The sequence below is a fragment of the Chrysoperla carnea genome, chromosome 2, assembly GCF_905475395.1.
Source record: "Chrysoperla carnea chromosome 2, inChrCarn1.1, whole genome shotgun sequence".
Classification (NCBI taxonomy): domain Eukaryota; kingdom Metazoa; phylum Arthropoda; class Insecta; order Neuroptera; family Chrysopidae; genus Chrysoperla; species Chrysoperla carnea.
In genome coordinates, this window is record NC_058338.1 from 94,525,819 (window position 1) to 94,544,463 (window position 18,645).

Here is an 18,645-nt window from a genome sequence, read left to right on the forward strand (position 1 = left end):
AAAAATATCACTTTTAAGGTACAAAAACGCTAAACTAAGTATTTATCGTCCAAACTTTGCTCTATTGAGAATTTTTGGCTGCTAATTACGAATCCGATATTCGATTACACGGATTCTGCCAAACTTTCGAAAATCGTGCCATTTTGAGGCAAGAATTTCACTTTCTTTGCATAAAAACTGCAAATTAAGTATTTATTTATTTATTAGGAGGTATTTTAGGTTGCTGATTACGAATCCGATGTCATATTGCACGGATTCTGTCACGTCTTCCGAAAATGTGCCATTTTTGGTCAAGAATTTCATTTTTTTGGCACAAAAACGACAAACTAAGTATTATAAAAAATGATATGATTTTTAGAAGTCATCATAGAAATCGTGTAATCGGACCTTGATTCGTAAACAGCGGCGAAAAGTACCTCCTAGAAAGTTTAGACGACGAATACTTAGTTTGTCGTTTTATTACCAAAAATTTGAAATTCTTGGCCCTCTCTATACGGTTTAGGAGAAATCCATACTAGTAATATTATAAATGCGAAAGTAACTCTGCCTGTCTGTCTGTCTGTTACTCTTTCTGTTAGCCTAAAAAAGTTAGCCTGTCTGTTAGCCTAAACGGCTGAACGGGTTTTGATGAAATTTGGTATGGTGATAGATGATAACCTAGAAATGGTCATAGGCTATAAATAATCACGCCATCGTTCTTAGGGGGTAGGAAGTAGGCAGAAAACTGAATTGAGTTAGTGATTTTTTTATGGTTTTTGCTGGGAGTTTTGCTCTATCATGCCTAAACGGCTGAACGGATTTTGATGAAATTTAGTTAGGTGATAGATAGTAACCTAGAAAAGGATACGGAATATGGGGGAGGGGTGAAAGTGGGAATGTTGCCCAGCAAAGCGGGTAGTTCACAGCTAGTTAACTATTAAAGTCAGTGTTTTTACCAAATTATTTTTATACACAGTTCTTAAGGAAGTTCCCTCGGCAGTCATAGAAAAAAATAAATTAGTAGATAAGGATCCGAATTTTTAGTATGTTGTAGTTAACGATACATATTATTAAATCAAAAAAAAATTTGGGTATCTTATCGATCAATTAAGAGAGTAATTAATTAATTAACAAGTGAAAACAAACAATTGACTGAGTTAATTGTTGAAATACCATGTATAGGCAGTGTTGATAACTCTGTCACATTTCACATACATACATATCTGACATATTTAACTGATATTCTCATATAATGCGCAAGTGTTGATGCGCACTCGTTTGTTTTTTTGACGTCACGTAAATAACAAAAGATACTCACTTTGATATTAATACATACTATAAAATTTGTACCTAATTAACGCCCTCGTGGGTAAACAGTGATGTTTACAAAAAAATGTTTCAAACAAAAGTTGTTTATTTTTTTCTAAGGAACATTTTTTACATTTAAACTTTTATTCTATCTCTAACGGTTTACAAGATGGGTACTACGGACCCATGACCCAATTGACCCATGTTGCTCATTTACGAACTTGACCTCACTTTTTACGTCCTAAACACGCTGTAAAAATTTCAGCTTGATATCTGTTTTCGTTTTTGAGTAATCGTGACCACAGACGGACGGGCGGCCGGACGGACGGACAACCGTAAATGGATTAATTAGGTGATTTTATGAACACCTATACCAATTTTTTTTTTGTAGCATCAATATTTTTAGGCGTTACAAACTTGGGACTAAACTTATAATACTATGTATATTTCATATATACATGGTATAAAAATACACTAAATAACATAGCATGATATGAGGATGATTATGTTATTTAGTGTATTTTTAATTAATAAAAACTCTCTTAATTGATCGATAAGATACCCAAATTTTTTTTTGATTTAATAATATGTATCGTTAACTACAACATACTAAAAATTTTGATCATTTTCTACTAATTTATTTTTTTCTATTACTGTTGAGGAACCCTCCTTAATTTTGGTATAATTTTAAAACTTAAAACTTGAGGAATATTGATTTTCGTTTTTTATGTAAAAAAGAGCTGTTTTAAATAATTAATTTATTGTAAACTGTACAGAGAATCGGCTTGAAATTTATACAGAAGGCGTATCTATTAAATACTCATTAATTGGCACACAAAATTTCAGTTTTTTTGGTAACACTCTCGTTTTACCAAAGTAAATACATTGTATATGAAATAAAATATTTTTATCTATGATTATAACGAGTATACTACCTTAAGTTATATATTAAATAAAATAATATAAGACGTGATCTTTGTTAGTTAAAAGGAGTATGATTTTATATTAATTTTATTTATATTAAAAATTCTTATACCTTTTTATTTATATACCTATTAGGTATAAAAAAATTTTTATGTTTTGTTTATATAAATACTCACCACTTAATTAGTCTTACGTTTAGTTTTCATAATAACTTAGAAGGATTTAAAGTGAATTAATTAATTACAAGAAATTATTGTTGGATTAATTTTTATAATTCTTTATTTTTATTTAATTTAATATTGGGTATGTTAGTTTAAAGAATATTGTGTTTTTATTTATTTAAAAGCGAAATGGTATTTTATTAAATAATTGATTTAATATTGAAGTGTGTCTTATTGTGTGAAATATGTTTAAATTGTGTTTATATTATTATTTGAATGTACACTGTTGTACATTGGAATTGAATCAACTTGGAATATTAATTATTTAAACTAGTTTGGAATATTAATTACCTAGTATCTCAATTATTATAAATTATTTATTTTTAATAATAGTTATGTTTAAACTTGAAGAAATTTTAGACATACACCTCTCTCGTGCACATACAAAAATCGGATAAAAAACGATTACTCGACTCGGTTTCGGAAATTTCTTAGAAAATATTTGACTAACAGTCAGATGAACGAATTTTCATGATATTTGGGTCCTAGTTACTCCAAAAAATTAAGAAACCAATACAAACAAGTGAAAACAAACAATTGACTGAGTTAATTGTTGAAATACCCTACACAGAAAGTGCTTACATTAATTTTTTATAAATTAGAAGAGTTAAAAAAACCAATACAATTATGACGGCCTTTCGGCTACCATTTATTTGGTTTTCAAATGTATTTTCTAGAATTTTTTTCGTTTTTAGCCACCTGCAAATTTCCAACTGCCTATATATAGTTTTTAAAAAATGGACACCAAATTTTTGTCTTAATTTGCGCCCTCACGGGTAAACAATGATATTTACGAAAAAATGTTTGAAACAAAAGTTGTTTATTTTTTTATAAGGAACATTTTTTATATTTTAACTGTTGTTCTATCTCTAGCGGTTTACAAAATGGATACTACGGACCCAAGACCCAATTCACGCTATAAAAATCCTGGGCACACTATAAAAATTTCGGCTTGATATCTCTTTTCGTTTTTGAGTTATCGTGTCGAAGGACGGGCAACTGGAAATGGACTAACTAGGTGAATTTATGAACATCTTAACCAAAATTTTGTTCGTGCCGTCAATATTTCTAAGCGTTACAAACTTCTATCTATTAATTAATAAAAAAGTATACCTTGATATATATTTAATATACCTTGATATATACACAGAGTATACAAATTTTTTCGTGTCTTTTGCAAATTCTTTATGAATTTTCATTTCAAATTTTCTACAGTCAGGCAGGCCTATTAAGTTACGACCTCATCATAATAATTCACATAAAAAAGGAATCTATAAATATTTAAAAATTAGTTTATTATTTAAAAAAAAAAAAAAAAAAAAAAAAAAAAAACTTTTATGAGAACCGGAAATAAATATTAAAATTTCCATCACGTCACAAGGATGAATTTATTTCACATTATAGGTAAAATATTCACACTGCATCATATAAAGACTTATCTTTGATCAGTAAATTTATCAATCATTTTAAATAACTATATTTATTATTTAATATTTGTACAATTTGATAGGGGACTGTCAACTCATATTCAAATCACGTTTGGTCGGTCAGATACTTGTGAAATGTTGCGTATTCAGGATGTACGAGTGTAAATGCAATTTTGGATAAAAGGCTTGATTTGTTTTTATATGAAGTTGGACTAAAATCAAAATCAATTCTGAAAGTTTTGGGGAGCGATTATTTAAATAAATAAATGACTTCAAAAGTAGAAATTTTCTCTAAAACAGTTTCAGAGATATTAATTATTTTAAGTTCGAAAAAAGGCGAAAATGGTCATTTTCAATACTGAAAAACAAAAATAGTGGAGAACCGTTTTTTTTTTTATACCTCTGAATCCAAGGATAGTCAACGAATATTTATAAAAAATGTCCGATGCATTGTTTAAAACTTTCTTAAAGTAGTTGAAAACAAAAATGTGTGCGATCTTGCCCAAGGGGTAGGGGCCGCCCCTTCTCCGAGGTGGAAAAATTTATGTTAAAAATGACGGAAATCGATAGAAGGATTAATTCTAAGTAAAAAAAGTCATTTAAGCATATTTTGAAAAGTTCATACTTTCCGAGTGATTGACAATTGAAATTCGGATTATTTAACGTCAAATAAATGAAAAATATGAAGTTTTTTGAAAAAAGTATATCATACACTCTTTAAAATACTATAAACAAGTGAAAACAAACAATTGACTGAGTTAATTGTTGAAATACCATGTATAGACAGTGTTCATTACTCTGCCACATTACACATACATATTGCGCATAATTTGCGCTCCCACGGGTAAACAGTTATGTTTACGAAAAAATGTTTCAAACAAAAGTTGCTTATTTTTTTAGGAACATTTCAACAATTACATTTAAACTTTTGTTCTATCACTTAACGGTTTACTAGAAGGGTACTACGGACCCAAGACCCAATTGACCTATGTTGCTCATTTACGAACTCGATCTCACTTTTTACGTCCTAAGCACGCTATAAAAATTTCAGCTTGATATTTCGTTTTTGAGTAATAGTGATGACAGACAGACAATCGGAAATGGACTAATTAGGTGATTTTATGAACACCTATACCAAAATTGTGTTCACAGTATCAATATTTATAAACGTTACACACTTGGGACTAAACTTAGTATACCTTGGTATATTTCATATACATGGTATAAAAATCATGAAAATGGAAAAAATTTCAAGTCATTTGGATGAAAACTGGCGGACTTGTAATGAATTCCAAAACTTTATTTAGGTACTGGCAACAACTCGATAAATAATAAAGTTACAGAAAAAAGTTTTGAGGGAAAAAATTTAGCTTTTTTTCAGCAAAATATTTAACCCCACAAAATTTTTTCTGTAAATTTATTTTTTTTCGAGTCATTTTGCGATAAAGACATTTTTTTGTATTTTTCGAAAAAAATTTTTGCATTTAAATTGCAATATTTAAAAAAATATATATCCGAAACTGTTAGAACTATTTGAGTATGTTGTCAGTAATTAAATAAAGTTAATTGAAAAGCAGCAAGCATTAACTTTAGTTCCCGTGGTAAATTCATCAGTTTTTGTGCTGTATTTAACATAAAAAGAAAGGTACGAAAAACTTTGTTTTCATTATAACTCCGTCAATTTTCATGCAAATGACTTGAATTTTTTTCCATTTTTAGGGTTTTTAATACCACTAAAAAGTGTACCAAGTACTTTCTTAAAAAAAATTCATATTTTTCAGTTATTGACGTTAAATAATCCGAATATCAATCGCCAATAACTCGGAAGGTATTGACTTTTCGAAATATACTTAAATGACTTTTTTTGCTTAAAATTCACCCCTCTATCGATTCCCGTTGCCATTTTTGACATAAACTTTTCCACCCCCAAGAAGGGGTGACCCCCACCTCCTGGGCAAGATCGCACAAATTTTTGTTTTTAACTTCTTTAAGTAAGCTTTAAACAACAACAGCAGTCGAACAGTTTTTATAAATATTCATTGACTATCTCTGGATTTCGAGCTTTTAACATATTTATACCTTACGGATCTCGGTTAATATGAAAAATCAAAAATTTTAATGTTGCCAAAGTTCGTTAATATTTTTCAAGCACCCTCAACAAAAATCCATAGCATTTAAGGCTTTTATTTTATTGTGTGCTCGGATAATTTTTAAACAATTTTTCTTAATAAAAATTGCGAAAATTATTTATTATGGCTCTACTTATTTAAAATTTTTCCTGTATAATAAGATCGTTTGACCCAAAATAATAAATCATAATACAAGAAAAAAATATAAATTAACATAATATTATAAATAAATGTATTCAATGGCCAGAATTTGATTATATACATCAACTTTAATATCACTGTTAAATCACATAAGCCGCGGTGGATATGACCTTAAGTGTTTGACCAATTACTTTCTGATTATATTATATATAAAACTTTCTGATTATATTGTAGGGTGAAACTGATACACGTTGGGTTATGACGAGATTTGTAGCTCAATGACGATTTGATAAACGTATGTATTATTTTGTCTCCTAAGTTAAATGATAGAGTCCTTTAAGCCCTTATACATCGTAGCTATTCTTGGTTAGGTTAAGTTATATTGGTTGTCCACGAAAGACGCACTCAATATCAAATGATTTTAAAATCAAATTTTTGACCAAAATCACAAAGTAATCTTTAATTTTCTTATTAATAACTATTTTTTGGCGAATTCCGCCTTTTTTATTTTTTCAAATCCTTGTATCTTGAAAACGGTCAGTCAAAAAGAGTCAAAAAGTGTTTAGAATAGTCCAAAATATAAAGTCATATAGTTTTCAAATCAAATTTTTGACTACAACCACAAAATAATCTTGAATTTCGACAAATTTTCTAAAGTAAAAAACAAAAATACTTAAAATTGTTCAAAATATAATATCTTGAAACCACAAAATAATCTTTAGTTTCTTCAATAACGATCTTTCGGCGAAATTTCCGCATTTTTTTTCAAATGTTTATATCTTGAAAACGGTGAGGTTGAATAAAAAATAACAGGAATCAAAAAATGCTTAAAATCGTCCAAAATATAAAACTAATAGTTTTTTTTTAGATGTTAAATAAAGAGAATGTGGTGTCCGGAAATAGGGACCTTTAGCCTTACCGTATGTGCGTAAATTGACAATGTACAAGTTGGAATGAATATTATTTTGATGAGGACACTCATACATATTTTCCAGTAGCTCCCATAAAAATTTACTTCCGTGGAGTTTTTTTCTTGGTCAAATGGTGGCCATATTTCAAAATTCCGGTAGATGAATTAACTCGAGCGCGTCAGATTAAGATATGGCGGGTTAATTACATGATGAAATGATGAAATGTATATTCCAATAATATGATGATTTAAGCGAGACGCAAAGAAATGGGAGGCTTGCAAAGTTGCGGTACCCGTAGTAGCGCGATCAAAATTTTTCAGATTATTGAAATTCACTTTTTTTTTCATGTTATTAACCCACCATATCTAAATCTGACCCGCTCGAGTTAATTCACTTATCGCAATTTCGTTTATACTGATCTGACCGTCTCTCATATCTTAATCTGATACGCTCGAGTAATCCTCTCTTGGGCTTCCCTACTATAAAAATTTTGATTTCGACTTTCGAGTGAATATAATAATTTCCTACAAGGAAATTAATGATAATACTGTGTCCATTATTCTTGACATCTTTTAACTATCATACTAAATGATTTATTATTATCAACATCGCTGTCATAAACTACATGAGTTAGAGTACCTACTCCTAAAGTAAGTACATGATTTAGTTAATATTCACGTAAATATGTCATTTCAAATTTGAAGGTCTAACAATTAACAATAAGCTAACTATATTGTCTAAACTCAAAAGACAATAATATTCTTTTTATACCCTGTATTTATGAAATATATATCAAGGTATACTAAGTTTAGTCCAAAGATGTAATAACATAGAACAGTAATGTGGCCATCCAACCGGTCGATCGTTATAGAGAGAGACCTAAAAAAGTACGCGTATAGCTATCTACGTATTACCTCTATGAAATACACAGGCATGCACCTGTTTATACAATAATTTAATATTAATATTCGCGTTTTATCGGGTTGAGAGACAAAGAGTGAAGACGGTCCCTTTTTTCGGTCTCTTTTTTAGCGGTTAATTATTGCGTTTCCTATGCTTTTAACCCTCTATGTTATATAACCTCTTTGGTCCAGTTTGTAATGCTTAAAAATATTGATGCTACAAACAAAATTTTGGTATAGATGTTTATAAAATCAACTAATTAGTCCATTTTCGGTTGTCTGTTCGTCTGCCCGCCCGTGAACAGGATAACTCAAAAAGATATCAAGCTGAAATTTTCTGAGCTGAGTTTAGTACGTGAAAAGTGAGTTTAGTTCGTAAATGAGTAACATAGTTCGAGATCTTTGGTCCGTAAAACTCACCTTGTAAACCGTTAGAGATTGAACAAAAGTTAAAATATAAAAAATGTTCCTTATATAAAAATAAACAACTTTGTTTTTAAGGTTGTTGTCTTGCCATGGGTATATCGACAGAAAATTCTAAATTTGTGTATACTTATTAGAAATATAATAATACATTAACCAAAAAAATTTGAAATCGATTGACCGTCTCTAACTCGAGTTAAATACAATTAAAGTTCGGATAATTAAATTAAATTGGATTAAATTCGGATAATTGAATTAAAAGTTTTTTAATTCTAGAAAAAAACTAGATTTAAGATATTTTCAAAAAAACTAACTGAACATTCATGAGTTTGTGCATGTGAGTTTAAAAAAAAACCAAAACAATTGACCGCTTCATTCTTGAGATATAGTTACTCAAAGTTATTTAAATTTTTTGTATAACAGAAACAATTATATTTAGAGTATAAGTAGTGTAAGAGAGATGTCTATTATATACAGAATTACAGATGTTTATTATCATGCTATTAGCATACAGAATACGTGATAAATGGACAGTTGAGTTAAAAGCATGTTAAAATAAATACTTATTTGAGTGTGCTAAGCATATCTATACAAGCATACCACTGCTGTATGATATAGTACACTATTTTTACAATATTGTACAAAGACAACCACCTTAAACATTTTTTCATAAGTGTCACTTTGTTTGTGAGGGCGCAAATTTAGACAAAACTTTGGTTTTCATTTTCTACAAAATAAATGATAGAAAATTTTCTGGACGCTTCAACTAGTGGTCTTTTGAAAATACTCGAATATTTTCGAAATCTTCGAAAACCAAATAAATTACGGTCGAAAGGCCACCATAATTGTATTGGTTTTTTAAACTCTTTTAATTTATTACACTGATATTCAACACTTTCTATACATGGTATTTCATCAATTAACTCAGTCTATTGTTTGTTTTCACTTTTTTTTTTTTGTAATTAAAAAACCACGTATAAAATAATTATTATTCATGTTTAAAGTTAGTTGTCTATCTGTATTTGTTAAAAAAAGCATGAAGGTTATTTTAATTTTTATGTGCGATGATCTCAGTAAATTTTCTTAGTATAATTTATTCATCTTGATTTAAAAAAGTGTTAAGCAATTACATAAAACAATACTATACATGTTTATAACTAATGCTTGATGGAATATTTTGTTTATGAAGTAATATTATAGAAAAAAACAAAAGTAAACATGTTTTCTAGATGCGCTGTCTCTTCATTTTTTTATAAATGGAAATTATTTCTTTTTTAAATAATATATAGGGGTTCTCGTTGAACACGTAAGTTTAACTTCGGTGTGTCACATTTAAGATGAATTCGTTATTTATAGGAATTGAAATTTTTTTAAAACTTTAAAAAAAAATACTTAACCGAAATCAGAACTTTAAACTCAGCCTACTACAAAATGACAAATAGGATCGATTCTTAATATATTGTCTAGCGTCAGGGATGGTTAGATATATCGACCCATCACCCTGTATGACTTGGAAAAGTTTCAAATCGATATTCCTATAAATAAAGAATATATGAGGATGTCTTCATTTTAAATGCGAAACACTGTATTCTCAGGTTCTTCTTTCTCACAGGACATTGTAATTTCTTTGAATGCTTAATAACTAACTAGTCAAAATAGATATTCTTTTTCGAAAATTTTCCGTATAAACATAAAAAAAAAACTTTTAATAAAAAGAAAACCGACTTCAAAAGAAAAACTTTTCCAAAATAAATTAATATGCACTAAAAAGTAAAAAAGTAACGATGATATAATGTCGTTAAAATTATTGTTACTTTTTGAGTCGGTTTCAGCAAAGGAAACAACTCTGACAGAACAGACAGACATTTTCTTGGCTGACACCGAATTCAAAAATAACAATAATTTTAACTACATTATATTATCGTTACTTTTTTACTTTTTATTGCATATGAATTTAGTACACTAACTAATTTGTCACTAAAAAAAGAATAATCGAAATCGGTTGGCTTGCAGTGCCGGATTAAGCCCATCGGGAGCCCTAGGCCAATAAAATTTTGGGGCCCCCCTTTTTTGAATAATTGTAAAATTAATCGTTATTTGTGTATTCATAGCATTCGTACAGCCTATTCATATCATTCCGCTGGAAATTTTTATTTGATAAGAGCGTGAAACTGTTTGAGTTCAAAAAAAAATAACTTGAAATTGAAAATTTTTGTTCAAAAATAATCATATCAGATTTTCGGGGGATCCCTGCCCGTCGGGGGCCCTAGGCCATGGCCAAAATCGGTTCATCCAGTCGAAAGTTCTGACTTAAAAATACAGTCGAATTGATAACCTTCTCCGCTTTTGTTTGAAGTTGGTTAAAAATGAGTATTTTCTTTGACAACAATGTTTTCTTTGCTTTGTACAAGAAAGTCAAAAAAATAAGAAGTGTGCTGCAACAAAGTCCCTAAGGCTTTTGTTTACTAAGAATAAATCGGATGGATAAGAGTTTCTAATGATTAATCATGATATGTATATATTAGATAACAAAACACAAAATTATTTTTTATAAAAAATATGGATTAGTATTATTTTTAGAAAATAAAAATAAATAAAGTAAGTTTAGGCATTCAGTCACGTGACAGAAAACACCAATCAGAAAGTGTTACGTCAAGCCATACCAAACGCTATTATTGTTGCTTACATTTTTATAAAACGAAGTAGGTTAATTGATTTATTGTCATACGCAAAAATAACGGTTTACTTAAAATTGCTTACAACTTTCATATACAAATATGCTTGTATGCCAAGTCGTGGTGCCATTCAAGACGTCATGATACTCTACACTGTTTTCGAAGTAATTTTGAATTGGGTTTTGAAAATGCAAAATACATAATAAAAATTTGGAAAACGGTTGACCCTGCAGGTCATCCCTGTAACTTCCCGCTAAGTATTGACTCATAACGTGTAAAAAATTTTATCTATTCGCTCCGAGCGTGAATTTCGTTTCCATGACAACGATACACTACTTTAATTATAGAATTAATGGATGCATATATAATTGTGTGGATTGCATTGAAAACTTACATTTAAAATTTAATATTCTTGTTTCACAAATTTAAATAAATAATTACGATAATTAACATTTGAAAAATAATATTTGTACAATTTGATTTCTTATTTTCACAATTTTTAATGCATTAAGTTTAATTAATTAGTGTTTTTCAATCATTTTAATTTGACAGTTTCTATATCATTAACATGTAAATAATTGCAAATTAGTCATAACAGCCCACTTTATCTCCAAAATTTTTCACTTAAAGCGCTGGCATCGATTTTATTATCCCTACCATGACTACGCACACAACGAATTCTGATGTTATATCCACTCGCATTTTATTGTAATTAGATGTGACCTTAGTGTTTGATAAAACACTATTTTTTAAATTTTCAAATTGCGATAACTTTAGAATGAATAAACCGATTTTCACGCGGTTGGTGACATTCGACGCAGTTTTTGAAGCTTCATGAAGAATCTTTAAGTTTCAATTGATAGAACAAAAAATTTTGAGGTTATTCCGAAAAAACGCTTTTTTGGGTTTTTTTCGTCAACGATAACTCACGAACGAATCAACCGATTTTGACCGGACTGGTGGTGATCGACGTGGTTTTTTGATGTTGAGAGCTGATTAGTTTTTGGAATTGATCGATACAGCCGTTTAAAAGTTATAAAAAAAAAAAAAACACTTAAAAAAAAATTTTTTTTTGCAGTTTTTTTTAGATTTTGTGAAATCTATCTATACATACATACATACATACATACATACATACATACATACAGCCATACAGACACCCTCGCGGAAGTAATCAGGGAAGCTTCCTGACACCTTAAAACGTCAAGCCCTTTCGAATGGCACCAACCGCGATCAAATCGGACAAGCCCTTCAAAAGTTATGAGAGGTTTACATACATCCACACACACACACACACACACACACACACACACACACACACACACACACACACACACACACACACACACACACACACACACACACACACACACACACACACACACACACACACACACACACACACACACACACACATACATACACACATACATACATACATACATACAGCCATACAGACACCCTCGCGGAAGTAGTCAGGGAAGCTTCCTGACACCTTAAAACGTCGAGATCTGATGAAAACTCGATTTTGGCAAAACGGGGTGAAAACAATAACTTCCCTATTTTCTTAGCGGGAAGTTAAAAATAGTAATTTTTTGAGTGTAAATCAGATATTAACGTAACGTATAAACCAATTTTTCAAATTTAGGACAAAACCCTATTTACAGATGCCTACAAATAATAATTATTTTCACTATTTTAAATCTATTGAGAAGAATCAATATATACCAATTGTTTAATGAAACCCTGTAAGAATGTAATTTTTCAAAAACATTGTTAATTTATTATGAATTAAATAAATTGTAAATTGAAAGAAATTCCGATTGTGAGAAATGAATGAAAAAATCTGAAATATCTAAAAAAATCAATTGTTCATATTCCTTGCATGTTTCATTGCATGAATTCTTGAATGAATAACTATTTATTTCTGTTAAATGAATTGACTGTAAGGTTAAATACCATTGAACCTGAACTTGTATTCTTATGAAATTTTTACCTTCGCGTTATAGGAGGTCAACTTATATTTTAATTAAAGAAGAATATAGCATTCGTAATACACTTAACTCATGAAAACTTACGTAATGGCCTTTTTTGTAAGCTATGACGGCATATACATAAGCCAATATTTCAGTAGCGATGAGATAAGATGCTAAATGCATCGTCAATAGCTAAATATTCTTGATTAAATAACTCATCAATTATAATTAAGGTAGTACGAGCACGAAGGCAATTTTAGATTCAGGGTTGAAATTATTTGTATCTTATTTTCAACTTTGATGATGAATTTTATTATAACTTCATGAATGTAGACGAAAAATAAGAATACAATTTTTCGATATCTGCCTTGGTTTTCCAAATATCGAAAGCTAAATAAACAAAATTTTCAATTTTCGATATTTTGAAAATTACTCCAGATATTGAAAAACTTTATTCCTACTTTTCGTCTTATATTTTCAAGTTATAACTTAATTCACCATCAAAATTGAAAATATATATTTTTTTAAATTTGTGTCCCCACTACCGTACTCATACATCCTTAATTAATCGGGCACAACAAATTTTTTTTGTTTTCAATAATTTATTAAGATTTTAACTTTATTTCGAATAGTTTTTTTTTATTTTCACTGAATAGTTTTGGTGAAATCTATGAAAACATATCCATCTACCGTTTTACTATAAAACCAATGTTAATAAATATACTTTTGAAGTTATTCATTTATTTAAATAATCGGGGAAACTCCCCCTAAAATTTTCAGAATTGATTTATACTTAGTCCAACTTCATATTTTAAAAAAAATCAAGTTTTTTATTTAAAATGGCCTTGCTGCTCGCACATCCTTAAGGTATTACCAGCATGGTATTTGCAGTTTCTATGTTAAAGCAATGGTACAATTTTTTTTTCGACAGAATTTAACGAAAAATTAAATTTAAGAATTTAATAATGCTTACTATTAATTCCCAAAGTTTCAGAAATTTTGACCGTTTAAAATGGGAAATAATTATGCCAACGTCCCAATTTCGATCAATTTACGTCAAAATTAATATCTCGAAAGTGAAAATTAATTTCTAAATTTTTTTTTTAGAATTTTATTGTAAAAACATTTTTTTCTACTTTTTCTTCAATATATAATAATATCATAAAAAATAGTTGGATAGACCGGACATTTTACATGCTTTAAATGGGACATGACCCTCAAAATCGCGATTAAATATCTCGCGATCTAAACGGTCAAAAATTATGAAATTTTAGGAATTCATAAATAAAGCTATTATAAACCCGAGAAAAAAAATTCGGCCAAATCTGTCGAAAAGTGATTTCATGCTGGTACTACCTTAAATATAAAACATTTGTTAAATTTTATGGACATATGCGGTTTTTTTTTTTATAGTAAAAATCACGGCCATCAATGACAATTGATATACGCTCTTCGCATTTTAAAGTATTGAGTCATGAGTTCCATAGATTTTGCAGTTACACTTTGTAATTCTGATATGTCAAAAATCTTATATTAAAACAATTTTTAGTTACCGGTTATCGTATTCAGTAGGCACAACGTCTTATTTTAGGAAGCCTTTGAAACGTGAAAAAAGAATCAAATTTCTACTCTACGCATTTTAAAACATGAAATTTTTGAACAATATGATTAGAAAGTAAATATAGTAGAATCCACTGAACTTATTATAGTCTAGTTAACAAGTTCAAATTGGTGAAATACAGAAACAAGGGCCGTAACGAGTGTACATAACATAGTACTGGTGGAAAGTATTTAGGTTGAACCTGATATATGTCGGGATCGGCTCTAACGATTTTGATGAAAATTCTTATACTGATAGTATTTAACATAAGAGTAAGAACAAAATTGGGGAGAGTAGCCATAATCGTGTCATTTTACTTTAAGAAGTCTGTACTTTCAATTGATAAACTTTTTAAATTTTGATTTCTCTCTACGTTTCTGAGCAAAACATATAAGGAACTCATTACTCTTCTAAACGATACTGGGGTATTTTGCATAAGGAACTGATTAATCTCCAAAATCAAAATTTTGTTGATAATAAATAAAGTAAATAATACAGAGTGATACAAACAAAATTGGGTTAAAATTCTAGTTATTATTAATATATTCGCTGTTCATTAAAATGTATCAAAAAGAACCAATTTGATGATTTTAATAAACCAAGTATGTAATTCTACTAAATTTGGGTCATACTTTTTAAATTTGTGACCAAAATTAACCTAGATCTAATAGGTTTCAATAATTTGGAGTCCTGGTCCCGAAATTAAGCACATAAGTGATAGCTAGCGAAAAACTGACATCACAGCTGAAAAGAATGTACCAAAATTAGTACGCTTCAAAAAAAATTCCAATAAGATCGGATCAAATTAGCCTGTGTTATCAAAAAAATCGAATTTTTAACTTAATGACGTCATCATAATCGAAAAAATTTAATTTTCCTCCATCACATCCAAATTTTGTCCAATTTTGATAAGCCAAGTATGTAATCCTACTAAATTTGGGTCACACATTCCAAATTTGTGACCAACTTAGCTAATAAGTTTCAAGAATGTGGAGTCCTAGTCCCGGAATTAAGCACATAAGTGATAGCTAACAAAAAACTGGCATCGCAGCTGAAAAGAGTGGCCCAAAATTAGTGTGTTTAATAAAAATTTCAATAAGATCGGATGAAATTTGCCTGTGCTATCATAAAAATCGAATTTTTAACTTTAGGACGTCAAAAAATCCAAAAAATTTAATTTTTGGTCTACTCAAATCCTCTCTAATAAACAACTATTCTTAGAAGCATTTTTCCTTAGACATCATTGTTTATCCGTGAGGGCGCAAATTAAGACAAAACTTTAGTGTCCATTTTCTCCAAAAGTATAAAAGATAGGGAATTGAAAAATTGCAGATAGCTTCAAATTGTCTTGTGTATATATTCTTGAAAATAAAAAATTAAAAAATGCTTTAAAAAATTTTCCAAATTTTCGAAAACCAAATAAATGATGTCCGAAAGGCCGCCATAATTTTGTTAGTTTTTTAAACTGTTCTAATTTATAAAAAGAAAATAACACACGCACTGATTTTCAACAATTTCTATACAGGGTATATCAACAATTAACTCAGTCAACTGTTTGTTTTCATTTGTTTAAATCAAAATTTTATACCATTTCGCTTTTAAACAAAATAAATAATAATTAATAGCAAAATTAATTTTAATAAAATTCAATAGATTATTGGCAGATCAAGTTCGTAAAAAAATCAATGCATCATGAAAAAAATCCTTAGCATTTTGCTATTTGGTTTATTAACAATAATTGACGCACAACAAGGACCACCAATACCAAATAATGGAGGGGGTAGAGTACGGCCACAATTTCAAGTAACATACGAATGGAATCTAGTCGATTTCAATTGGCCAACTGCCGATTCTAAAATGCGTGCCATACAAAATGCACAATACATTCCAGAAAACAATGTTATCACTGGCATTGAAGTTTATCAAAACTATATATTTTTAACACTACCAAGATTACGTCATGGAGTACCAGCTACTTTAACATGGATTCCATCCCCAAATATTACCACGCATACAGCACCACTCTTAAATCCATTCCCATCATGGGAAATGAATAAATTAGGAGATTGTCGTGCACTGCAAAATGTTCAAAGTGTGGAAGTCGATGTGAATGGTATTTTATGGGTGATTGATATCGGTGGAACTGCAACTATGGAACAAGATCCAGATTCAACATGCCCACCTCGATTAGTATTATTTGATTTGAAAAATCAAAATGCGATTGTTCATCAATATATTTTCCCCGATAGTGTTGCAAAACACGATGGAAATTATTTAAACGATTTAGTTATTGATGATTTCAATGGCAGATTTGCGTATATTACGGATAATAGTGCTGTTGATCCAGGTCTGATAGTTTATTCGTTAACAAATGACACTTCGTGGAAAGTACGTGATGCTAAAAGTATGTTAGCTGATCCAAAAGCAACCGGTTTTTATATAAACAGCACCCAAGTGAATGCGGCGATTAATATCGATGGTATTGCTTTATCTCCAGCGGTCAGAGGACCAAGTCGTGACGTTATATTCACACCTTTATCAAGTCTCCGATTTTACGGCATAGACACAGCAATTTTACAAAATCAAGAGTTAGCAACATCTCCAAATGTGGGGAATTTTATCAAAGATTTAGGTGCTAAACCATCCACAACTGATGGAATGATTATGGATGAATTCGGTATCCTTTATTATGGATTACTTGGATTAAACGCAATTGGAAATTGGAATACGAATTTACCAAGTGATACGGCTCGTATATTAGCAAGAGATGATACATTTTTACAATGGCCCGATAGTTTTGCGATCGATTCGAATACTGGAAACTTGTATGCGCTTTCGAATCGTATCCAAAATTTCCTCACTCGTAATGTGAATCCGACTGAAGCAAATTATCGTATTTTAGTTGCGTATATTGGAGCAAGAAGTTATTTGTATGGTCCAAATACATATACAATTCCACAAAATGTTGCTATTATTAATCCGAATATTGAAATTTCAACTTTAGGTGCGTTAGGTGCTTTAAATACTCCACCACCTGGATATGAGACCTACGATTTTAAAACTAATCGATTAGCATATAATAGCGGTGATAAAAATACATTATTTACAGGCCTTAACTTAGTTATTTTTATTTTTATTTGTAAGAACTTTTTTTAAAGTAAAATTCATTTTTAGTTGATCGGTAAATTTACCGGATTTGTTTGATAATCAATTCGGAAAATTTTGGGAGAAATTTGGGATGCAAATTTGGTGTTTTTTGCATTTTTGTGTTGTAATGTTTCGGTTCATAGTCAGGTTTTGAAAAAAATCGTTCGCACTATCCGAAAGTACATAAAAAACCTGCAATTTAAAAGAAAAGGTTAAAATCCGATGATTTGGATCAACTTTTTGTTAAAGTTTTTCTCTAAATTGAGGTTATGTATCGGGCTAATTTTTCACACATCTTTATGATCATAAGTTACATCTTTTTTCTGAATTTCAATTAAATTTCTTCATTTTTCGAAAAGTTATCAGAGAAAGTTGAAAATATGAGGTTATTGCGGTTTTCTTGAGATTTTAAGGTTATTTTGCTATGGTCAGAGTTTGATAGCAGGCAAGGTCGATGCAGAAGTTCATAAAAAACAATTCTTCTTTTTATTCGTCCCAATCCAATCAATAGAAACAGAGATTTTCAAGAAACAATCACCAAAGAAAATAATGTAGAGATAAATTATCCCAAAACCGTATGCAAAATGTCGTGCGGATCGTTCTGGAACCGAAAAACTCCTTTTCTCTGTTTATTACAACGAAATTTTCCGAATTGATTATCAAAATCCCGTAGATTTACCCTACTATTATTATATGGTAGATAATCTGTTTGAGAAAATGATTGAATGTTATATAACATTGGCTGTGTTAATAATGAATCTCGAATCATTATAAGCATATTTTTATAAAAGTATTATACTATTAAATTACATTCAACCATTTTCTCAATCTTTGTGTAAAAAAAAATTTCACTGATTTGTGCAATTTGTTAAATTTTGTAAA

The 18,645-nt window shown here is 29.6% G+C and overlaps 2 protein-coding genes across 2 annotated transcripts in view; both read left to right on the forward strand.

Moving 5' to 3' along the window:
• Window positions 1-18,645, forward strand: part of LOC123293949 (NADP-dependent malic enzyme) — a 43,723-nt gene that overhangs the window by 18,879 nt on the left and 6,199 nt on the right. The gene's annotated exons all lie outside the window — the stretch shown is intronic.
• Window positions 2,496-18,578, forward strand: LOC123293950 (protein yellow-like). The gene is made up of 2 exons (XM_044874961.1): window positions 2,496-2,514; window positions 16,270-18,578. The coding sequence occupies exon 2, from the start codon at window positions 16,309-16,311 to the stop codon at window positions 17,770-17,772; it is 1,464 nt and encodes a 487-aa protein (XP_044730896.1). The 5' UTR covers window positions 2,496-2,514; window positions 16,270-16,308; the 3' UTR covers window positions 17,773-18,578.